The following is a 25,752-nucleotide window of genomic DNA, read 5'->3' on the forward strand; positions in this document are numbered from 1 at the left end:
GTGTTTACAACCAAAATAGAATCCTCCCCCCTTTTGGGAATAGGGACATTTATATAATACATTATTGAAAATAAAGTATTTACTCTTCCTGACTTACCATCTAGTGTCCTTTAAATACTAAACATTAACATAAATGAAAAAGAGGCATAAAATCATAGAATCATAGAATGGTGTGGGTTGGAAGAGGCCTTTAAGATTGTCAAGTCATGTGAATTTAAAGTACTTAAATATCATTGCACTTAAAGGGCAATTCACTGTTGATGTCTTAATATTTCTTGATTTCACATTTCTTTAATCATAGCTGATGATATTGCAAAATAGTTGCATGAAACCATGTGAACAGCATATATAGATACATAAATAGATAATGTAAATTCTTAAGTACTATTAATTATACAGTTATTGAAACCCATAAGGATCAAAGGATTTTCTATAAGAGGGATTTCACATACAGCTTGGATTATGTTGCTAAATAATAGCACAGTAGTACTTCTTTAGCATTGTAAAATAGCTTAGAGAGGAGTATGATGCCTATAGTTGGTGTAATGCATTGGTAATTAAGAGGGTGTGAGGTTAAGCTTCATTAACTGCTGTGGGATTGTATCTCGGATTTTATTATCCCCTAGAGAACATAAGAAGTGAGAGAGGTCAAACTGTTAGAATCTGATTTTGCTTCGTGCATCTGCCAAAACAAGGCAGGCAAAGTAATGTGGCAGCAAACACAGAAAGACCTGGCTTGCTAGCAGATAGGGTTGTACACCCTTTTATTACTAAGATGAAAGGTATAATAATTAAATTATTTTGTGTTTGCAATAAAGCCTTTGGAAGATTGGTTTGTTGAAAACAAAGTTACTTTAATTGTATTGTCGTTAATTATTAGCACTTTAGAAAACTACTTTTCCCCCCAAATTTATATTTTAAAACATAGCAGCAAGCTGCTTTCATTTTCCTTCTTACTACATCTCACTCTGGACACAGCTGAACGCCCCAACCAAACCACAGTCAGTAACTTTAGCACTTGTCTGCCTTTTTGTGTATTCATGCTGAATAGCACAGAGTTGTATTTTAGTTGACCCCAAGAAACGTTGTACGTTTTCATCCTTTTTTATTCCTATTATCTTATTTTAACTACTGCATTGCTACATGGTTTGGGTTTGATTTTTTTCTATACCTCATGAGAGATTTGTCTTTTTTTAGCCTGGGAGAATGTAACAGTTCTCAGGAGATGACACACTGATGCCACAAAATTGTCAGTCCCAAAGCTTTTTCTCAAATGTGGGAGCTGAGATATTTTTAAGCAGAAAGAGGTTAAATAGACATATTATGGGCTGATAAATCAAGTCTCCTTTTCTTAGCCTTTTGTTTATGTAACACTTTTCTTTCCAAATTCTGGGTGAAATTTTGGAAGTAATTTTTAAACATTTTGATAATCCTCATATTCTTCTGAAATTCTGATCTTGGTTCTATGACTGTACATTTATTTAATCCTCAACAAGCTTACAATCCCAAATCCTTTTCTAAGTTCTGATAAATGCAGCAGAATTTAAGTACTTTTTATATATGAGAAGTACAGTTCTCTAACAGAAATAATTACTTCATAAGACTGATGGAAACTAATCTCATTGTTTCTCAATTTGTAATGAATCTGAGAGAAAGGAAGTTGTGCTAAAGCCCTGCTCTTGAGTCTCTCACACACAGATATTTTGAGGAAAAGCCCAGACTTAGTCATCACTTGATGTTGCTCATAGAAGCCATGCCCTCCACTGCTCTCTATGTGTGTTCTGCTATATAGTTTTCAGTTAGTTTTTGTATAGCTGTGCCAAAAGAAGCCCCTGTTCTGTGGGTAGTTTGGCTTCACCCTTTCCACAAGTGTGTGTGTGTTTGTTTTCTTCCTGGTTTTAAGACCCATCTGAAAACTGATTAATGTTTTGTAGTTCTTGAAAAGTAATGCAACCTTTCATGGCACTGAAGAGTTGTGAAGTTTATGTATCCAACCAGCCAGCCTTTATTTTGAGAGTACACCTGTGTTATGACAACTGGAGACTTCTCACTTAGGTGCTCTGTATCACTCATGCATGGTCAGATTTGGAAAGAGCTGTTTTGTTGAAACAAGGAATAGCATTTACTTTGCAGTGTCAGAAGAGGGGAAAGTTTTGAATCGAGGTCTAGTTGCCGTGAAGATAAAAAGATAACATGAAGATAAACAGAAATATTTGGATCAATGTTTTGGATCAGGTTTCTTTTCTATATTCCCAGTATTACATATAATGCAGGTTTATGTAACTGTGTTCTGTGTCTCTGATTCTCCCCAATTCCAACCCTACTAATGAATTTTAAGCTCTCTCCCTTTCCAAATGTGCTCATACCAAGATGTAGTTTTAAAATTATGGGATAGAATCCATGAATCAGTACATCCTAAAGGAAGAGCAGCATTAGCAGTGACCTATGTATTCCATTCCATCTATTAGCAGGCTAGTGACAGCGTGCATGTTGGCTTCTAGTTAATGCAGACACCTTCTAACAGCAACAGCATGTTCTGCTGCTCTTTCATACACTTCAGTGTAAATGGGAGGGAAATGAGGGCAAACAGAAGCTGGAATAATAGTGATAAAGTTAGGATGCTAATCTGGAGGCAAAAAACCTTCATTACTTCATTAATCTTTATCTAAAATGTGTTCAAGTTGCAGATATATTCAGATCATTAATAGAGTCAGAATTCTTGTTTGTGTTTAAGGACATCTTGGAATGTATTTAAGCACACTAAAATACCAAGTGGAGCTCAAGCAATTGGTCCCTAGAATTCCAGTCAGCTCCAAAGGCAGACTACCTTTTCCAGGTTGCAGTTGAATTATGTATGACGACTACTAAAAGGCCATGAAGTTCACAACCAACACCTGCAAGAATGTGATTCAGTACCTGTTTGCTTTGGAGCAAAATGTCTGTTGGGATGTCATGAGACCTAATAGTGCCAGAAGTCTCAGTGCATCAAGTGAACATATTTCTTGTAAGAACATAGTATATCTAAGAAACACAATCTTCAGCTAAGCATGGTAGTGATTAGGTAAATTCATTTTGGAAAAGCAGCTGAGAGGTATGAGAGAGTTCTTCAGGTACTTCTGGTTCTTTCTCTGGGGCAGCAAGGGACAAGATAGCATAAACCAGGAACTGATGCATATGCTTGACTGCTGTGGTACATACTAAGTCATGGGTTTCCTAATGTTGCTTTGTGTTAATTTTGTCATGTTTAAATAATCATTTTATAATACTAGTAGGTTTTATTATGTCAGAGTAAAATCTCTTTCTTGTGTCAGAAGCCAAAAGTAAACTACTATCAAAAAGGCTATTTTGGGATGGATGTTTAGATAGGTTTAAAACTCTGGCTGCCAAAAAAAAAAAATAACCTCTTATCAGCTTCAGGTGAAACCATTTTTCCTTGACCTCTTAATCTGTTTCATTCCTAGCAGCAGTTAAGGCATACCACAGTGCCTAATTGTCTTGCACTGATAGTGTGTCTGTCTCTGATTTTTGTGGACTGAGCTTCTCAGGTGTCAACAGCTAAGATTTGTGATATCTCCTTTTTCTATAGTGCCAAGTAAGAAAGTTTTGTTCCTGCTAGGCACGTAACTTTTTCAGTGTTATGTGAGGGTATTGAAGTAGATTTTACTTTATTAGTAATACTTGAAGGCGCTCTCACACCCTAACCTCTGTCCCATTATAGAGTAAAATACAGTCTCTGTGTAAAACATACAGTATGTGTGATTAAATGAAATTTAATGTATATAGGTAAGTGCCCCATCTCAAATTTATCTTTGCTGAAGTACAAACGAACCAGTACTACAACAGGCATTTGCTGCGAATCTAGAGGAGAAAAATATTAATTAAAGAAAACACTGATGCGCTTTTTCTCCTTACTTACTGTGAATAGTAAAGTAAGGCGTTTCCTGGATTTCAGCTTTGTGGGTGATGTGATAGCTGGCCAGTGACAGCTTGTTATATCAGTGGTAGGATCTGAAACAGGCAAGCTCAGGGAGTTTGATGAACTGTTTAGGCAGGATTTCATAATCTCTTCCATACTGTGGCTGGCCCTTGTTTTTCAGAAAAACAGAGGTTTGCTACCACTATAAAAAGTTGCAGATAATACTGGGGAGCCAACTGATCTTGGTGAATGAAAGGAAGAGATATGTGGAAATGTTTTGGCTTATGGAATTGTTCCTTTGCAGAGCTCACTTTTTCAGTGAAGGCTGATTAAATTTATTCAATTTTTATTAGTATAATTGAGCACTATTTTGAGGTGATTGCATATGAGCAACTCTTCACTGACAAAGCCAGACCATTTTACCTTATCCACCTTAAATCCATCCGTGAATGAATTAGGACATTAAATCTGCATAATAGTTCAACTCTTTAGTAATTTGTTTCCAAAATAACACCTAACTGGAAAATAAGATTAATGATTAATTGACTCTTTATTGTGGCTATCTGAATAAGAAAATAAAGTTCAAAATAACATTTTTCTTCTTTTTAGAGAGATCCTTTATAGAAGTGCTCTTAGAAGTAAACATAAATAATTTGTATCTGCATATATGTGAAATACATCAGTGTGCTTGTCAGCTTCTGTTTGTATTTGTTCCTTTCTCAGAACATTTCAGTGCAGTGTTCTGTTTTCATTTTCTTCTATGTGTCAGGAATCTTTGTCTTTGGAAAGCTTCCCTGCTTTCTTTCTGGGTACATACAAGAAAACATTGACAAAAGTAAATTTCGTCATTTACTGAAACACCTGTTACAAATGTGCAACTTTTATTAAACCTGTAAATGCTTTCTGCAGCTTTCCTACCTATAAAGCTTAATTTCTACAACCATGATAATATGAGTTTATCACACACAAGTGTGCTTTTAAATAAGCCGTAAGACAGCTGAAAAATTAACTCTGTACATAACTACTCCCATGAAGAGCCTTTACCGATCTCTTTCAGTTCATTTGCAAACAGAAACTAAATCATTTCAGTTGCTCGAAGGTGTGGTTTGTGTCTTCTGCTTAGATACAGTTGTTCTATTTCTGCAACTTTGTTGAAGTAACTGCTTTAAAGTTTTCTGAGCTTCTATCACCTTTTCTCTTAGAGGGTATACTGATGAACCACTCAGAGACCAAAACAAGCATGCTGGAAATAGAAACATTTGTTATCAGCTTTGTCAGTAATTGCAGATATGTTAATTTTCCATAAAGAAACAAAATTAACTCCTTGTTGGTAAGAGCTGGTATTGAACTATCTGCAGGCTTTATCTCCTGCATTCTTTAATACTGTTTTAGCATGATGCTAACGCCAAAGTGGATTTCTTTAAACTTTTTTTAACTTTTTTTGTCTGTCTGCTTGTACCACATCCACTTATGTAAAGGTGTCTTAGATGTTTGTACGTAGGCAGCGCTGACCCTAGTGTTTTGCGCATAGCCCATACTTGGATTAATGTTGTCCTCAAATTTTCAGATTTGAGGGGTTTATATCTTCACACCTAAAACTTTGTAGAAGATATACTGGCTAGCTCTATATATTTTTAACCCTTGAGACCACATCTCAGTTCTCTCAAGAGTCTTTGCTTAATGGAAACTTAGTTTTTCAAACAAATCGTGATCTATTTGAAGCAGATAACATAGTTTTGTGTCCTCCAGCTTACATAGAATAAAGTTGGGTCAGAAAACTTAGTTGCACTTCATTCCTCTAATAGGTGTTTGTATAATTATTTTTTCCCATAATAATTACTTGGGTTTTTTCACTCTTAGTTTTAAGAGTAGCCAGTCTTTCGGTACAGTTATATTAGTCAAGTTTTGTTTTGCATCTGTCCATTTTATTAAGATAACTGTGTTAGCTAAATTTGGCAGGGAGGGATGAAAAGTTGAATTGCTATTTCTACTGTAGATGGCTGACATTATTTCACTCTCTACCTATAGGAACTTCCAGCCCCTTTGCTTGATGATACCCACAGAAATGAATTGGGAGAAGAAGCAACAGCTGTTAAATCTGAAGATTTTCAGGATTCTATGAAAATAGCCTGGCGCTACCAAAATTTACCAAAAATGGAGGTAATCAGTACTTCACACTTTTATCCTCTTGCAGTGAAAGTGAATATGTAGAGCAAATGTTATTCAGTAGAAACTAGACAACAGATCTGCTAATGGACAGTGTTACAAGATTGCCTCCTGAGGGTAAATTATCATACACTGTTGTATTTTTTGATTGCTGGAGAGAGGAAATTTGAGAGTTTGCAGAAACTATAAAACTTAATATAGACAATAATAATTTAAAGCCAAAAAAGCATTAAAGTTCTGTGGGATTTCTCCATTAGTATTATTAAATTGAGACATCTTTTTATGCAAGCTTGAATAATTTGGACTGTTACAAATTTAGTTGTACACCAATTACTTAAGTTGGTTTAATCAGCAGTATGTACTAGATCTCTGTAGTGAAAGTACTGTGTGTAGCAAGCTGTTGACCTGCTTATCCACGTGCATAACAACCAAAGTAAACACTTGAGATTGTATCAGCTTCACTGTCACTGGAAACTAATCACTGTGTGGGAGAACATAAGAAACAAGCACAGTGGTCAGTCTTTCAGAGTTCACAGTTGTTGGTGTTTTGTGAATAATATATCTCCTGTGGATGGTGACTTTCCAGTGGCACAATCAGGCTTTAGTAAAATTACAGCATTTTTGGCTATCCAGAACAACAACAAAAATTTACTTAAGTCTATACATTCTAACCTACATTTATAACTTCTGATTTAGATGTAGTCATAACTGCCTGGTAAGTTCAGTCATATTCTAAAAAACATAATTGGAATGTGACAAAATGATCTTACAAGGCTTGGCATGTTTGGTTTTCTGTGAAATTGCACAGACATGGCTATATAGTTGTGTCAGAAAAGACTTATATATGCTGACATGCCAAATCAAACAGCCTTCAGGGTGATCATATAATCTCATCAATTTTATTATTGTGGAGCTGCTTGTGCCACTCTGAACTCCCAAAATAATTTGTCTGCTTTAAAATATAGCAGAATTCCTTATATGTTGATAAGGACACAATTGCATGTGGTTAACAAAGAGTGTTCTGATGTCCTAAGAAAATAGGAAAACATGCAAATAATCCAGTTAGGTGTGCTCTCACCCTCCACAACTTCACAGAAGTAATCATTCCTTTCCCTAATATAATATTTCTCTACCATGCATTACGTACTTGTTTCCATTATTGAGATTGGATTGTGCAAAGTGAAGTAAAAGGATCAGCCTTTGGTGGAGCGTTTCCTTTGTTACTATTGCTGCTTTCTAAACTGGGTGTTGATCATTCTGAATAGTTGAGGTACATTATTTTTTTTACAAATGTGTTACTTTTATTTTTTTACATTAAAAATTGCAACTAAAACTTTTAATTCTTAAGCTATCTATACCTAAAATTCCTCAGGATACTTTGATGTCACTGAAAAATAGTTTTGAATATTATATTTTTCTAATGCAACTTTCATAAAATGTTGCTGCTGTGCGAAATTGAGTTGAGTGATGAATACACTGAGGAAACATCTGGTATTACCTTGCAGCACCATGGATGTGTAGTACACCTTGCACTACCATTTGTGCAACAGCTTTGATAGTAATTTTTTTCTTTGCAGTTTCTTTTGGTGGAAAAAAAATCACATTTAATAAAATTTCATGGTGTATTTTCCCAATTGACTGACTCAATAAATGGCTACATTTTTCAAAACTACTGTCAAATAGTTCCAAAGGTTGAAGAGAGACAATAACTTTGCTTCTAAGTAAAATTCTAATCATGTTAGCAGAAAGCTTTTTCCATCTAATATCTGAAATTTCATGAAGAAAGAGTGCTGAGTAAAAGCTGTCTTTGTGGCATATTTGCTGCTTAATTTAGTTTCTCTTTCTAAGCAATGAGAGACATTTGTATTATATTCCTTTCCCATTTTAAACCTCACACAGTAGGCAGGTAGAGGTAGGTAACTCATTTCATTCTTAGCTGCTCTTCATAACTATCCCATTTTCTCTGTATACAGGTCTTTCGGTGTACAAGATATAATGCATATATACCTTGGTATATATTGCATATACCTTGTACATCAGAAAAAGGCAGAAGATTTATGTGGAATCTGCCAGAATAACAGGTTGCATGGTGCTTGATGTGCCCTTGACAGTTTGTTACTCTCATCTGTATCAGAGGTTAATTTCATTTAAACTCTGGAGTATATGGATATCCTATTTTGCACTGCAACACAGCGTGGGTGTGTGTTTTTCTGGGTGTTTTTCCTTCTTTTTTTTTTTCTTTTTTTTTTTTTTTTCCCTTGAATGAAGTGCTTGTGTTCTTGGGGCAATATATAAACTGTCACAGCATGAAATCAATTTTCTGCCTTGATTCATCCTAAATCTGAGATTTCTAGCACATTAGTATTGCAATTAGAAACATTAACAGCAGACGGTAGCATAAAAAAGCACGCTCTGCTCACTGACAGTTTAGTGTATTTCTCCTTGTGCAAAACAGGAGTCCAGGAAAGAACAGGCTGGAGCCTCCAATCCACTAATAAATTTATCAGACTTAAGAGGAAAGTCCCTGCTTCGCACTCTCCATGGCCATTCTGCTAAGGCAGATTATTCATGCTTACTTGATTCAGGTAGGCTTTTTGCAAGCTTCCCTGCTAAGCCTGGGAATGCAGGACATTGAGGCCTATTCACAGGCTTCTGACATAGACCGAGCTTTTATTGCATGGTGTTTTATTATAGCCAAATCCTAGTCTCCACCCAGTTTGTAGGCACTGTGCGTATTCTTTTGAATCGAGAGAGGTTATCACCTACCTTAATCCATGCAGCAGGGTGGATTAAGGACACCAATGTGCCTCAGGATTCTCAAAGAGGATCCTGGAAACTTCTTGTTTCTTCTTTTTTGCTGTCTTTACTAAACTCTATTGGGCCTCAGTAAGGATTTGCATCTGAAATGGGCAACCTGGAGCTTTTCTCAATGAAGACATCAGATCAAAGTTCAGTTAGTCAAGGCCTTTCTAAAACATTAAGGGGGCTTGGAAGTACACAATAAAAAGATGAGCTCTGCCAGAGATTGCAGTAAAAACATTCTCATCTGTAATCCGGATAAAGAATAGATTATAGGCCAAAGAACAGCCCCTGTTTAAATTGCTTTCAGAATCCTTGTTTTAAATGAAGTTACATTTTTGCATTAAAAATATTTAGGTTTTGATAGACTGGGGGGGGTTCTGCTGCCATCTTTAACAATTAGGTACTTATGCATAGAACACTGACTTAGAGAAGAGAAAGAGTTATTTAAAATAATTACTTTTGAAAAAATTCAGAAGTTTCTCAGTAAATTCTGTAACAACTTAGAACATTCTATAGAAGGGACCAAAACTTAGTTGTAAATATTACAATGTTGTTCTACTTGAAGCTTATACTTACACTGTATTGAAAGAAAATGGAGGTTTCTTTCAAGTGCATTGCTATTTAATTATTTAATTAATAGGTTGTTGCAGTCAGTGTTGTTTTTTCCACAGGCTAGCCCAACCACAGCTACAAAGTTTGGCCATTATTATGATGTTTCTAAAAAAATACCTCCAGAACTGTTACAGTCCACAAAATGGCAGAGTTTTTACCTTCCTGAAGAATTACGTTTACAACCTACAAAGAAAATATGGTAAGTTGTGGTACCACATACTTCTGTTGTATGTTCCAATTTTGCCTGGGTATTAGTGGTAAAGGATATTTTAGCATTTACCCTTGATGTGAAAAATCTTGTTAGCCACACATGGCTCACAAGTTTAGCTGTGGGTCTCACGTCAGTGCTACATACAATGACTGGCAGCAAAGCTGCTGTGGCACAGAGACAGCTCAGTGTACTGACTCCTCAGCTATGGGAGGAAGCAAACTGGCAGGCACAATTAATGCAGACATTACTAGGACAGCCTAGGACACAGCTGCATGTTCAGTCCAGCCCTGCTGACAGCTGAGTGTGGGGACTGGGGAAAACTAGTACTATCTGTCTGTGAACTACTCCCTAAGCACCGTGCCCCATCAGCTTTCAGAGATGTACGTGTCAGGTGGCTATCAGTCTTAGGAAGATATCCATACAGTTTTTAGGGCTAAGAAGACAGGGCATCCTTGACCTACATAGCTTAGAATGCTATATCAGCTTAGTTTATTATGTGACTTTTACTTCTTACATCCTATAGCTTCACCTAAGGAAAATGCAAAATACGGTGAATAGAATTACAATCAGTAATTATGTCTTACACAACATCCCTAATTCCAGAGAAAATAATAAACCCTTCTCTGAATGAATAACTTATTGTAGTTTATGTCAATTTGTAATGAATTAAGGAAGACCAAGAGACAATGAGTGACAGTAGCAAAGACTCACAGTAGGCTGTAGCACATGTCTGTGGTATCCTTCTTGCAGACATTTCAAGTCAAGTCAAACACCACACAGGGGCTAAAAGTCATCTTGTTCAGCACAATCACTTAATTTATATAATACCTAGTTTTATAGAACCCAGTGTGTAGGGGCAGTTCCTGGAAGAAGCAGAACAGTGTGTTTTCTATGTGATTGATATTCACCACAGAACACTCAAATACAAACCCCTCAGATTTCTGAAAGAAGTGCAGTATGAATCACCTTTCAGAGACCTTTCAGAGAAAAACAAAAGCCAAGTCTCTCTGTAATTTGTTTCTGTGTTGTGTGGTCAAATGCCACTGGTTTGTAAAGTAAATTCTTGTGATGTTGTTAAAAACAAACAAACCAACCAACCAAAATACCTTCAGGAGAAAGCAGAGCACTTCCATTTTATGCTTTCTCTAGTAAATATTTGAACCAACATTATTTAGATATTATGTATAATTATTAATATTTTTTAGTAGCAAGGCCATAGAGCACAGACACAAGAGTCAGGTTGCAAATGCTTAAATTGTTAGTGAGCAATTTAACTCCCTTTCTGTCTTTTCTCTAACTATGATGTCTCATTACTCTGGGTTTAATTCAATAGCTATATGACTGTCAAGTATTTGTACATTTTACATTAAAATCAAATTAACTCATGTTATAGGATAGGGAATGGACTAACTTTTATGCATTTGACTTGCTAGCCTTGCCTAACTGATATTTTCCTTTTATGCTATCCTAGTAAGAGTTCATCATTCTTACCCTAGAATTATTTTCAGTTTTAATCTAACAGAAATAGTAGATTAAGTTCTATTTCTTTGCAAATTGGTAGTTCAGAGTGATGATGTGAGAAACATGATCAAATAAAGATGGATTTTGGAAGCATTATCTCCTTTTCCTCTCTTCTCCCTGCACCCCCAATGTGGGTTGTCTGAGGAAATGAAACAATCGTAGAATCACAGAATATTAGGGGTTGGAAGACACCTTGACAGATCATCTAGTCCAACCCCTCTGCCAGAGCAGGGTTGTCTAGAGTAGGTCACACAGGTGAGTTTTGAGTGTTTCCAGAGAAGGAGACTCCACAACCTCTATGGGCAGTTCCAGGGCTCGGTCACCCTTGCAGTGAAAATGTTTTCCCTTCTGTTCCCATGGAACCTCCTCTGTTCCAGCTTGCACCCATTGCCCCTTGTCCTATCATTGGACATCACTGAGCAGAGCCTGGTTTCATCCTTCCAACACTGCCCTTCACATCTTTGTGAACATGAATGAGGTCACCCCTCAGTTTGCTCATCTTCAAGCTAAAGAGACCCAGCACCCTCAGCCTTTCCTTATAAGGGAGTTGTTCCACTGCCTTCATCATCTTTGTGGCTCTGCACTAGACTCTTTCAAGTAGTTCCCTGAGATCCTTCTTGAGCTGGACATAACATTCCAGATGTGGCCTCACCACGGCAAAGTACAGGGGGAAGAAAACCTCTGTCCCTAGCCCTTCTAATACACCCCAGGATGCTGTTGACCTTCTTGACCACAAGGGAACATTTCTGGCTTGTGGTCATCCTACTGTTCACCAGGACCCCCAGATCTCCTTCCCTTACACCACTCTACAGAAAGTAGAGTGTACTGTACTGCTCCGTGGGGTTGTTCCTTCCCAGATGCAAGACTCTACACTTGTATTTCACGCAATTTCTGTCCAGGTCTTGCTGAATGACAGCACAGCCCTCAGGTATGTTAGCCATTCCTCCCAGTTTGGCATCATCAGGAAGCTTCCTGACAGTGCCGACTGTTCCCTTATCCCAGCTTTGGGGAAGGACAAAAGACCCTGTCCACTGAGCACTGCTGCTCTGCTGAACTGCCACAGGGAGAGTTCAGCTCCTGATGCTGATCCTGGAGGCTGATCAGTTAGAGACGGTTGTGAAGATGGGAGCACATCTACAGCTGGCTTGTATGACCCATGATGGAAGATTGGAAGTTCTTAGACAAATTTAAACAGAGTCTTGAAGCACATTAAAAAATGACATACAGAGGGCAGTAACTGTTGTACACTGAAGGTAGGACCAGCAGTAATGGGCTGCAGTAAACTGTAGTTTAAAAGCATTTTTCTAATGATCAGCACAAGAGCTGCCTTGCAGACACAGGTTGGGAGTATTGTAGAATCTCCATCACTGAAAATTTCTAAGGACAAGTTAGGTAAATACCTGTCAAAGGTGGTTTAGATGTAGTTCATCTTGCCCTGAGGCAAGAAGATAGACTACCTGACCTCTTGAGGTCCTTTTCATCCCTGTCTTCAGTGATTCTGTAATACACATTAGTCACAGTGTATTAAATCCAATATGAAGTATGAATGTTACCAATTATTTTATCGCTCTGAAAATACTTAGGCTTTTTCAGAAACCAAAGATGCTTGTACTGTATTTTTTACAAATAGTGTGATAAAATTCTGAAAGAAGCATTCCTTTCTCAAAGATCAAAACAAAGCTCACAGTCCTGTTAGGATGATTTCATTCATCTTTAAAAGAAGGAAGGAAAGGATATTATTTTGTTTGCATTAATATTTGAAAAATCAAAATAGTGCTTCTGGCATCTCAAATTAACTTCAATATATCATAGAAGCACAAAATCATTTCAGTTGGAAAAGACCTTTAAGGTCATTGAGTCCAACCATAACCCAAATACCATGACCACTAAACTATATCCTGAAGCACCACATCAACAGCTTCTTGAACACCTCCAACGGTGGTGACTTGACCACCTCTCTGGGCAGCCTGTTCCAATGCCTCACCACTCTCTCAGTAGAGACAGAACTCCAATCTAAACCTCCCCTGGCACAACTTAAAGCCATTTTCTCTTGTCCTATTGGTAGTTACTTGGGAGACCAACACCAGCCTCACTGCAATGTCCTTTCAGATAGCTGTAGAGTGCAATAAGATCTCCCCTTAGCCTTGTCTTCTTCAGACTATGAGTTTCTTTCGTCTTGATTATCTAGAGACTTACTTGAAAGAAAGTAACATAATATGATAGTCACGGTTAACACTTCCAATAGAAGTCAACAATTTGTGCTGAACCTCATCCTTGATTGCCTGAGGGTCCCACTGAGAGCATCAGCTAACCTCTTTTACTCCATCTTACAGTGAACTAGGAGCATGGACACGGCTAGGTAGCATGTCTCCATTAGAGGATATAATTTCTTAAACACAAGGTTCTCAAACTGTGGTGCGTAGCAAAAAAACATCTGGTGGCATAATGCTAATTACTTGTGTAACACTGCAAAATCTTTGTAATGTTAAACTGACTACCTCCAAAAAAGTCCTGATAGCCTGAGAGGAACTAAAACCAAAAAGTTGCCAAAGTTAGCTGAAATTCAGAACAATTTTTAGATTAGATTTTTTATCAATTTAATTTATCAAAAGAAAATTGACAGAAAATGGGTAAACACTGAAAGCTGACAAACCCTTTAAAAATAAGGTGACATTTTTAAGACTAGGCTTAATTCATTATTGAAATAATTTCTGTTAATAGGCTGTGTGTTATGGGATGTTTGCAAAAGATTTCCTGACTTCCTGAAGGGCATACTTTGCAAGATATGTAGCAGTCAAGACATTTCTAAATGAAATTTTCTCTGAACTCGTGTTGGATTGCATACCAACATCAGTGGTGTGTCTTGCTTTGTTTAAAATCCAGGAATGCTTTGCTTTTGTCACTAATTCAGAGGTTGAGGAGGAAGTGGAAACTGATTGCTTTGATTAGTGTATAATTTTCCCTAAGCACGTGGTATTGTCATTGATGGATGGTACCTCTTTGTAGTATCAGATGTCACAAAAAATTATGGATGAGGGAACAGAAAAGAAAAACTTTTGCCTGTTCTTAGAATCTTTCCGAATTATTTTAGCTAGCATGATCCATTGTAAATATTTGTAATGTAGCAGAGTGCAGCATGGTTTAGGCTGGAGTCGGAGTGGCTGGAGAGCTGCCAAACAAAAAGGGACCTGGGGGTGCTGATTGACAGCTGGCTGAACATGAGCCGGTAGTGTGCCCAATTGGCCAAGAAGGCCAATGGCATCCTGGCATGCATCAAGAATAGTGTGGCCAGCAGGAGCAGGGAAGTCATTGTGCCTTTGTACTCAGCACTGGTTAGGCCACACCTTGAGTACTGTGTCCAGCTCTGGGCCCCTCAGTTTAAGGACATTGAGACGCTTGAACGTGTCCAGAGAAGGGCAATGAGGCTGGGGAAAGGCCTCAAGCACAAGCCCTCCGAGGAAAGGCTGATTAGGAATCGTTTAGCCAGGAGAAGAGGAGGTTCAGAGGCAACCTTCTTGCTGTCTACAACTACCTGAAGAGAGGTTGTAGCCAGGTGGGGGTTGGTCTTTTCTCCCAGGCAGCCAGCACCCGAACATGAGGACACAGTCTCAAGCTACACCAGGGGAGGTTTAAGCTGGATGTTAGGAAGAAATTTTTCATAGAAAGAGTGATTTGCCATTGGAACGTGCTGCCCAGGGAGGTGGTGGAGTCACCATCCCTGGAGGTGTTTAAGAGGGGATTGAACGTGGCACTTGGTGCCATGGTTTAGTCATGAGGTCTGTGGTGACAGGTTGGACTTGATGATCTTTGAGGTTTCTTCCAACCTTGGTGATTCTGTTATAATCCTGTAATTAGAGCAATTGAAGAGGCACCTTAAATTATGTAGTCATCATGAAAAAGGTACCTAACCCAGCATACACATTCTACACTGGGCACATAAGCTATATGTTGCAGTGGCAAGCTAGTAATTGTAAGCAAAGATTGTAGAAGCTCAGGATATTTTTTTGTTGTACTTTTTTGATTAAATTATCAGAGGTACTGATATGAGTGAGGTGTTCCCCAAGCGTTGTCCTTTTTCAGAGGTTGGGCTTTTTGATATTCTGATAGAGACCTGCTTGTGTATGAATTTAATGGTCCTCAGAAACTGTACTTCATCTGTAACTTCTTAGGTGCACCTGGAACTCACCTTGTTGACCAGCCTTAGCTTTCCCTTTTTCAGTTAGAATGGCTATCTTGGGAGGCCTTAGGTTTCACTTTTCCTTCTTGAAATTTGAAATAGTTCTCCTCCCCAGCCTTCTGTTCTTTGGGAAGGAGTGGGGAACAGGAAGGACAACCCTTTGCCTACCTTTCACCACTCAGGGAGGTAATGCCAACAGATTGTGCAGTTAGAGCAGAAAATACACAAGAAAAGTAATGTACCACATTTTCCTGTGCATTTTATAGTCACCTGGCAGAGACAGTGAGTGCAGTGAACATGTTTTACAATCCTTGGAAAACCAGTGTCACACCTTTTAAAAAGCAAGACTCTTTGTTGGAATGTTTTTGTGGCATAAGAAGTGCATCTTTATAAAAAGGACCTTGGTGCTTCTAATTCTTTAGTATCACATTAGGAAGCCAGTTTGATATAAGCTGCTATTCAGTCACTGAACTGTCTCTGTAATTACAGCTAATGTCTATTGCAAGATAATCCTGGCGCTTCCCTTACAGAATCAGCAACATAGAGGCTTTGGTCCTTTTCAGAAACCCTGTATATCCTTCTCTTCCTGTCCACACAAGCACTTGGCTTTTTATGTACATGCAAAGAAAGGAGAGTCTGAGTGATTAGACAGAACTGAGTTATTGACTGGCCTTTTACTCTGCAATTACAGATCAGGTTTGGAGGTTATGTACATCGTTTGTTCGCCTTGAAGTTTGGGTCAATCTTTCTTTTCTTCCCTGTGTTTTTGCACACGCATGTCTGTATCTGCTTTTTGACTGAGGAAGATGAGGAGTGCTGTGTTTGCTTTCCTCTCTGTAGTTCTGGTACAGCTCTTAGATTAGAGGGTCCCTTTTTAGGTAGTCACTCAAAATGAGCAGAAGTTCATTGCCGCATGATAAACATGATTAAAAACAGATTGGGAAGGAAGTTCTAATGGTAGTAAAATGGGACTGGATGTTTAGTGCCAAAAGAAGGTATAAACCCTCTCTTTCTTATCTCATTATTTTTTATATTAGGGAAGGGCAGTTATGTCCTGTTCCTAATGCTAGCACCAGGTAAACGGGGTTGTGCAGCTGACAGCAACTGTTTTCCGGTTGTTGTTGCTAGGATATTCTGATGCCCTTTTTGTTGTTCTGCTGAAGCTGGTACTTAACAGGAAGGCAGAAATATCCTCTGTGATAACTCTGTGTGTTGCACAGAAGGCTTGCTTTCTATCTCTCTACTTCTATCATCATTGTTCCGTTGCAGTTACCAAAAGGGAGTTTGATAATCAAGGGAACAAAAATAATTAACCTGTGTTTTTTTCAGTACTACTTGTAAAATTTACCTTAAAAATGTTGAGAAAAAGATTTAATCTGGAGTCTAGATTTCCTGATAAATTTAGATAAAAGCAGTTCAACTGTCTTGCCTAATGGGGTCTCCTTATACATAACAAGGCTATTTGTCATACCTTTGATAACCTAACCTTTGTTAACTGCTTAGAAACTATCAACAGAGAAGCCAGAGGCTCCGGTGTAACCAGGATACCTTCTTGCCAGCTCCTGCTTTATCCATTACTAAATTGCTAACCAAAAAAAAGAGAGCAAAGAAGGAATTGTTTAAACTCATTATCAGAATTAAATGCTGTTTAGTAGCAAAGCCAAAAATAAAAAGACTAGAAATCAGAAAATATGAAATACCTTATTTCCTTTCTTAGATATTATGACAAACATTGCCAGAAGGGTAATGCAACTTGATTCTATAAATATTGCTTCCACAGTATTTTTATGTCCTTATTTACATGGCATGGTTGAAATTCAAGTAAACCATTTAAATTTTAGAAAGAAACAGAGCAACTATTGCTACATTTTTAAAACATCTGTATGCATTATATTATTTTCTTTCTTTGCTGCAGATATTTTTTTCTAATGGATTTGTTTACGCTCTCTTTTGTTTGTTTTAATTGTGTTTAATTCTGCTAATGCTTTGGTTTATGATTTATCCACTAACTTTTGAAAGCAAGTTAGTAATAAGTCAGGAATTGGCAGGTGCTGTGATTGCAATTGTGTTCTTTGGCATAGAACAGGTTGGGTTGGAAGGGACCTTAAAGAGCATCTCAGCAACCCTGTAGATAGCATGGCAATGCTCATCAGCAAAATAAGTGATAGATATGCAGACTTTAAAATGCTAGTTTGGGGGGCAAAGACCACAGTTGTCATTTTGTATTACACACACTATGCTCCTGGCTGTGGCTCAAGATAGTTGCAAGCTCCTGCCTCATGTTGATGAGCAACAGTTTCTCTTTTCCATGGCCATTAATGATAATTAGTGAAACCAGAAAGAAATTCCAAAGGCAGAAAAGATAGAAGGGCTTAAACTGTCACCTATAGTGAGCAACCTATATCCAGTCACACACAGCACTCAGTACATTCTATGGGATTTAAGAAAACATAAACATGAACTTGCCTTTTTAAAGTAAAGATTAGCACTTTCTCTATGTGTTTTCTGTTTGTCTGTGAACTGGAGAGGGTGTCAGGGATGGATCTCTGAAGAAGTGCTTCCGACATGTAGGAACTTGACCACCAAAGACTTTGATGAGATGATTTGCTGACTTTCATTTAGTTTCTATGTCTGCTTATATCCAGTTATAGCCACCAGTGAGCCTTTTTTTTAATGAAAATTTTGTCTTTTCTGAATAATGCATACAATAAACTACCTCACAGCTCTGCTGTCATACAAATAAAGCAGTAATAACACCTGTGTTTTATGCATACAAAATGGAGCCATACCATAGCAGCATGTAGCTTATGCTCTGATCAGAAAAAGGGTTTTTAACTTAACTACATTAACTTTTTAACTGTGGAAATGTTGTCTCTTCCTTTTTTTTTTCTTTTTGGGGTGTTGTTTTTTTGTTTTGTTTTTGTTTTTAGGCTCTGTTTGTTATAGCAGCTGTATGCTTGGAAGTTTTCAGTAGTAAAATGTCAACTTTGTTCGTCAGGGCATTGATTAGGTATACTTGGAATAACCGTTGAGAAGGTCTTTGTCAGTTATAGAAGATTAGTACTGTGCTGTAATGGCTTCAGCTTTAAGTTGATACATTAAATCATTAATCTTCTAAATGTAAGTGAGCCTGACATAATGAAGTTATCTTAATCCCTAGAGATTTTAGCTTTCACTAAATGTCTGAGCCCTGAACTAGTTAACATGAAGCAATCAATTGCTTATAATGTCAACTTTATTCAATGAGGTTTGGAGGTGTTTTTTTCTGTGACACTTTTTTTCTATATGACACTTTTGGACTTAAAGCTGCATCTGCTTATATTTATTTTTAATACAGCTGTTAGAGACATATGGAAGAGTATTAAAGTATGTTACTAAGCCATTTCTTCCAACCAACAGCAATATGAACAATGCTTATGCAAGGCTGCTTGAGTCCATTCAGCGGATCATCTACCAGCAAGGGTTTGATGGCTCTGATCCCCAGGTACTGAAGACATTCATACTCTTTTATAATCCTGTAACTAATGTTTTCCAAAATTTCAAGGGTGGCACAGAAAGATCTTGGACAAAGTAACAAGAAACAAGCTGTTTCTAAGCATTGCCAAAGTAAACAAGAAAAGTAAATAGAGAAGATAGTTCATATTTTAATGTGGCTTTGGAATTTTTCCCTGTTGCAGATACACAAACCATGCAAGAAAGAACTCTAAGACAACATTAGTAAAATGTAATTAACTAATAAACAGATTGCCAGATACAATGTAATTAAGCAAAACACATTTTCCCTACAGTTGTTTTTTCAGACTGTTACATTAGCAATAATGTGTTCAAAATTCTTGATCTTTCAGAGTGAATTTTTTAATGAATTTAATGGTGTGCATCTTGATGTTGTGAGCAGTGAAATACAAGTAAAGAAAGAATGCTGTTTCAAACTTACAAATCGAAACAGCTTACCAGACTTGCAAAGATCTCTGTGCTCTTCATATATCATACTGTGGGTAATTCAAAATACTTTAAGCATAATAAAATAGGCTGAAAGCCCTATGAGCATATTTGTCATATTCAGTAAGATGTGAGTCTTTTAGTGTTCATAGAATAATAGATATATTGATGCTTAATTGATAGATAATTATCTTCGTTATTATACTATAGAAATGCTACAGCAGAAGTTAATACGGCTGCTGGGAAGCTTCAAAGAATATGGTATCAGACTGTGTACTATAACCAGTTGAATATCTTATAATCATTTTTGCTGGGAAGATAATGTTGGAATGGATGTTTTCATGTCTAACAATATGTCTTAGAAACGTTACCTGCGCAGAACACTTGTGTGTAAATTCAGTTTATTTGTGCTCAGAGTTTGGTTTCTGCTGAGATTTGTGGGAGAGCTTGCTTTCCCTTTGGTGGCAGTGCCAGTCTGGAGAAGTAAATTGGTCCCTGACAGGCACCTCTCCCCAGCTCACAGTGGTAGCCATGGCAACAGGCATGTCATCCCACCGTACAGCACCATGCTCCGAGATGCTCCTCCCGCACCGTTGACAGGTCCTGTGGAAGCCCGAGAGCCTGCCGGCTGCAAAGAGCAGTGCTGAGTGCAACAAACACCCTGCCAGCCTTCAGCCAGCAAACAACCTCCTGCTGGAGAGATTAGCCTGGTGTTTCTTATTTTACTTTGTACATGCCTGAATTTTGTGGGGTTTTTTACCTGGAGAAAAAAAAAAAAAAAAAACAACCAAACCAAAAGGTTGATCAGAGCAAATATTTTTGGTTGTTTTTTTGCTTGCAAGCAGGGAAAAATGAAACATCATGGATATGTTCTGTACTTGTTATTCATTGTTTCAGAATGTCTTATTAGTGTCAAGAAAGCAAATACCAGGTCTTTTCTTTCATTCAGATGAATTTAAAAGAATATGTTTGCTAAATGACGTATGTTTCTGACCTGAAACTTTAAAAGATGGAAAAAGATCCCTTTCTCATGCCAGGTGATCCATCTTAAAACCCATCAGTGCTTGTGTCATTTCTGTTTCGAGGCAGACCACAGAATCACAGAATAATTTGGGTTGGAGGAGTCCTAGTCCAACCCGCTGCAGTGAGCAGGGACATCCTCTACTAAATCAAGTTGCTCAGAGCCTTGTTGAGCATGACGTTCAGTATCTCCAGGGACGGGGCCTCAACTACCTGCCTGGGCATCCTGTTCCAATGTTACAGAATGCTCATGGTGCAGAACTTGTTCTTGACATCCAATCTAAATCTCCTCTGCTTTCAAACCATTGCCTCTCATCCTATCGCTGCAAGCCTTTTTAAACAGTCTCTCTGCAGAGTTCTTGTAGGCCCACTTCAGGTCCCAGAAGGCTGCTTTTACTCTGCTCTGGTAAGACCTCACCTGGAGTACTGCATCCAGCTCTGAAGCCCTCAACACAGGAAGGACATGGACTTGACAGAGAGGGTCCTGAGAAGGGACAGGAAAATGATCAGGGGCCTGGAACACCTCTGCTACAAGGTCAGGCTGAGGGAGCCTCGAGAAGGCTCATAGAAGCCTTTCAGTACCTGAAGGGGGCCTACGAGAAGGCTGCAGAGGGGCTGTTTACAAATGCCTGCAGTGATATGATGAGGGCCAATGGTTTGAACTTGGAGAAGAGGAGATTTAGATTGGATGTTAGGATCTATTTCTTTACTATGAGGGTGGTGGAACACTGGAACAGGTTGCCCAGGGAGGTAGATACTTAAGGTCAGGCTCAACAAGGCTCTGAGCAGCTTGATTTAGCAGAGGATGTCCCTGCTGACTATGGGGGGGTTGGACTAGATGACCTTTGGAGGTCCCTTTCAACCCAAACCATTCTATGATACTCAGTCAGCAGAGAAAAATGCCATTCCATTTGTGTTTTTTATAAGATTGTCTGAGATTAAGCTATGATGATGTAAGCCATGTAGTTATTATGGATGTTAATTCTATGAATTGTATTTTTTAAATACATTTTAAAAGGCTTTTTCCTCTGAATGTTTTAAAACTGACATGTGGTTTTCTTTTTTTTTTTTGACAGAGAAAACAAAAGAATATTTTGCGGATAGGAATTCAGAGTCTGGGTTCCATGTTGTGGGGTGATGACATCTGTAGCAGTGATACTCCTGAAGATATTCACAGCCTTACCAAATTTCTGTACGTTCTCCGTGGCCTCCTCAGAAAATCTTTGTCAGCCTGCATCATCACAGTGCCCGCTCACCTGATCCAGGTAGGAGTTCTGTCTCTGCAATATTTCATGGCTGACACACCAGTCAGCAAAAATACGTAGTTTATGGCAAGAAAATAAATTCAACTGTGGACATTTTGAAAACTCATTTTATTCAAAGGGCAGCATTAAAACATGCAAACTAGAGTGTTTGTGTACTTCCATGGGACAGTTGTGCTGCAAAATCTAATGACTTACGTATAAAACCCTCTTTGGGACAGTTATGTCCTATGTGGATCTTAGTCTTTTTTTGGAGAACTATCAAAATTTCAGAAACTGTGGAAAAAAAAGCAAAGAGAATCCTGCTAGGAGTCTTTTTTAACTATTTGTTTTTAAACATCCCCACACACTTCTCTGCTGTCTTCAGAACACTGTTTGAAGTTTCAGTGCAAGATACTTCTGACCACTGTCTTCATCTGTCATGCTCATTATGGTGATGTGTGATCTTGTTTTCCAAGCCAGGATTTGAAAGATACAGCTTTAGTCTTTAATTCTAATACTGCATTGCGCTGTGACCCAGAGCAAACCAGTTATGGTATCGGAGTAGTGTTCCCAGTGGTGAAATCAGAAGCTTCTAACAGCACCTTTCAGGAGACTATATGGAGACTTAAATGTGTCCTCTGCAAACAAACTCTTTTAGCAAAAGGGAAAATGCAGATGGTCTTTTTTTTTCTGCAAGTGGTAATGTAACTTAGAAAAGCAAAATTATTATTCACAGTGAGCAGAGTACCTGTAATTTTGGATATTAAATTAATTTTCTCACAGTAAAAAAAAATGGATAAAACTTCATATTATGCAAAATATTTTCATAGTGGATGAGCATACTACAAGATTAAGTCCTCCCTTAGGTAAGTACATGACTCTCACTTATGTATTGCATTTTGTAAAGGTGTTTGAATACCTGCAAATGTTATTTTTGTAGATCCCTGCTTCATTTCCTGCTTCAAAAATAAACTTCATTTTCTATTTTTACCATTGCAGTCAAAAATGGATGATTATTCCCTCACAGTGCAAAACTCCATCTCCTTGTAAATATAGATGGCAGTTTGCCTTCAGAAAGATTGACAGTCAAATTTAATGTCATGAAAAGAATTTGTGAACATAAAACAAGCACCCTTCATTTTACACATTGGAATTGCCTGTCCATAATTGGAATATACAGTTGGTTGCATTGTGCTTTTTTTTCTACCTATTATGTCACTAGAACTATGATCTTGTTTTAGAGAAGTACAGAAGCATCTCTAAGAAACAACTAAAGGATGATTTTTTTTGTTTGTTTGTTGCAAACTTGCTTAGGAAGCTAATTTTGATTCTGTACTTATAAATTCCATATAAATCAATTCTCATAGCATTGGGGTTGAAATTAGATTCATTTTTTTTTAATCAGATTTTTTACATTTTTAATGGAATTGTTGTACAATAAGTGCTAGAATATTCTGGGTTTAAACAGAAAGAAACATTATTTCCAGAATGTTTGCTTAGAAGCCTTAAACAAATGAAAGTATTACAGTTTTGGGGTTGTTTTGTAGTTTGTTTTTTTGAAACTGTTAAATTTCATGTATCCTTTAAGCACTAAACTATGGAGAAAACTGTCATTAGGAGGAGCAAAGCTGCTGAGGGTTCCTTATACCCCACATTACTCAGTTCCCAGAGCCCTGCTGTGTAGTTGTTCCACTCTCCAAGAAGCCTGTTAAAGAACCCCTGAGAGCATGTGTACAGCCCTCCATGTTAATAGTTAATTGGTGAGGATGGCAAGATGAGAGGACAGCCGAACATGTGGTCTCTCAGGCTCAAGCCGTAGACAGACCTTTAGTTATAATAACAGCAGCTGCTCACATTCTCACAACCCAGCTACTCACCATTCTGTTGCTGAGGTTTCTTACTGGATTAAAAAAGTAAAGAAAATATCTTTTCTTTCCAAGAGAATAAGAGAGGGATTTTTTTTTTCCCCCAAGTGATTTCTGTATATGTATTTAATTTGCTCAGAGTAGGTTCCAGCATGCGCTTTCTCAGATGGATCTTAAAAGTCAGAACACTGAACAAATAGAAATAGAAATAATAATAGACCAAATAAAAATGCACAGTATTTTGCTGAAGATAGAGTAAATTGCACAATTATTCCTTGAACTACTGGTTTTGTATTTTCTGTGTTATCTTTTGCCTCACAACTGGATTAATTAGGCGGTCTACAAGTAAATTCTTCACAGGAGTAATTTCCATTAAGTGCATATAAGTTCAAAATCAACTTTTAATCAAGGTTTTGTCTACATAACCTATACAGAAAAACTTTTATTTTCAGAGCTTTGTCTTGGGGGGGGAAAAGCTTTTTACTAGTGACTCATACCTTGTCTTTTCTCTGTCTGGCCCCAGTACTAGTTACTCTGGTGTGGGGAAAAATAAAACTCTCAACCGGTAGTATTGATTTTCAACAGTGAAAATGTCTTTCCAACCCAGAAGGGTTACATGTAGTTTGAAATTGGTTTCTTTTATATATTTTGCCAAATACCTAGCATGTTGTACAGTGACAGGGACTTCCACCAATTAAATCTACCTGGTTTCTTCCTTTTTTTCAGAAGATCCAATTCTACCTTTACTTTTCAGGAATTATATCCTTGTTCTGGCTAATGAGACAATAAGACAAAGCTTCCTGTTTTATCTTTTCTGTGTTCCAATTGTTTCGTATTTTTTCTCATGCTGTCTGCTTAGTCAGTTCTTAAGCAGTCACTTCTCTTGTAATCATGTTTTAATTTGTTGCAGTAATGTAATAGAGCAGTGCAATTGTTGTTGGTTTTTTCACTTTTCCTACATTTTAATGTCTACTTTGTCTCTTTGATAACTAATGAACATTAAATGGTGATTTTGCTCATGATGCTTTTCCCTCTGCGGTATACTTCCACCAGCGTGGCTCTTTGATTGTTCCAGCTCTTCCTTGTCTTGGATTTAATAACTTTGAATTGCATTTATCCAAAGATGATGCTGATTCACACACTTTGACAGGACAATGAATGTCTTCCCAGTCTCCTGAAGGGCTGTAATTGTTTAAAAGACACAAATTTACCAAAAAATCCAGTTGTGTACAGAGCTTTTTCAAAATAATTGAAGGAAATCTTGTTCCTTGTGGTTAATTCCTGAAACTTCCAGTGCAAACAGTGTGTAAAGAAAAAAGAAAAATCTCTTTTCTCAACCACCAAAAGAGGAATACATTGTTCTGGAAGAGGATTTCAAGAAAAATGACACTAAAAACTTACCCAATTATGAATTTCATTCAGATGATATGTGACAAGTTTTACTTGATTGATATTTTCTACCGATTGAACATACTCTTACCTTACACTGTCTGTCAGGTGATAAATATTGAGATACTTACAAGTATGATTGAAATAGTTGATGGAAGGTTATTTTTCAAATCTTCCTCCTGCTTCTCGAAGATGCATTGTGCCTCTGAAATCAGGTGGTGCATTTGAAAAGGGAAAATTACTGCCATTTTTAAAATCCAGCATTGATCAAGGATGGCAGACTGCAGAGGGATTTCATTTGTTGCTACACTTTCCAAATATAAGGGATATTATCAAAAGAAGTAAGGATTCTTTTTCTGTAGGTTAATAATCTGTGTGGTTTAGTACGTAGTTGTTTGTTGTTTTGGGTTGTTTTTTTTAATTTAAACCCCAACTTTTCCATGCTAGAGAGTGTGAAAGAACTTTAGTGTCACTGTTTAATACTTACAGAAGCTCTAAATTAGAATGTACAATATTTTCCTACTGTGTTTTCTTTTTTTTCCTTTAATTACTAGAACTCATTGGTAAATCTAAAAGCATCTTCCCCCCAAAAGTCTAAATAATGTTTGTTATTCCATTCCTGTTCTTCCCATTTATTTATCCACTGAAGTATTTTTGGAGTAATTATTATTTTCACTGGTAGAAAGCGGAACAGTTTTATCAAAGCCATCCTTTATTTTTGAACTTGAAGCTGTATTACTGGTAAGGACTAACAACCATATTAGTCAGCATGTACCAAGGGAAATTAATTGACTAATGAAAAGTCAGTATGAGTAAGTCTTGTTACAGAACCTGTCCTCAGAGTCTGAAGTTCTGTTTAGCAAGGTATTTTCATTATTTCATCCAATATG

General features: G+C 37.5%; 1 protein-coding gene across 1 annotated transcript in view; it reads left to right on the forward strand.

Moving 5' to 3' along the window:
- The window catches only part of ELP4 (elongator acetyltransferase complex subunit 4), a 119,112-nt gene that overhangs the window by 18,892 nt on the left and 74,468 nt on the right, over positions 1-25,752 (forward strand). Inside the window, exons 4-7 of the mRNA XM_054172011.1 lie at positions 5,945-6,076; positions 9,556-9,695; positions 18,805-18,889; positions 21,441-21,629. Coding sequence (XP_054027986.1) covers positions 5,945-6,076; positions 9,556-9,695; positions 18,805-18,889; positions 21,441-21,629 — 546 coding nt within the window. The remainder of the gene's footprint in view (positions 1-5,944; positions 6,077-9,555; positions 9,696-18,804; positions 18,890-21,440; positions 21,630-25,752) is intronic.

This window comes from Dryobates pubescens, chromosome 22 (assembly GCF_014839835.1).
Source record: "Dryobates pubescens isolate bDryPub1 chromosome 22, bDryPub1.pri, whole genome shotgun sequence".
NCBI lineage: Eukaryota > Metazoa > Chordata > Aves > Piciformes > Picidae > Dryobates > Dryobates pubescens.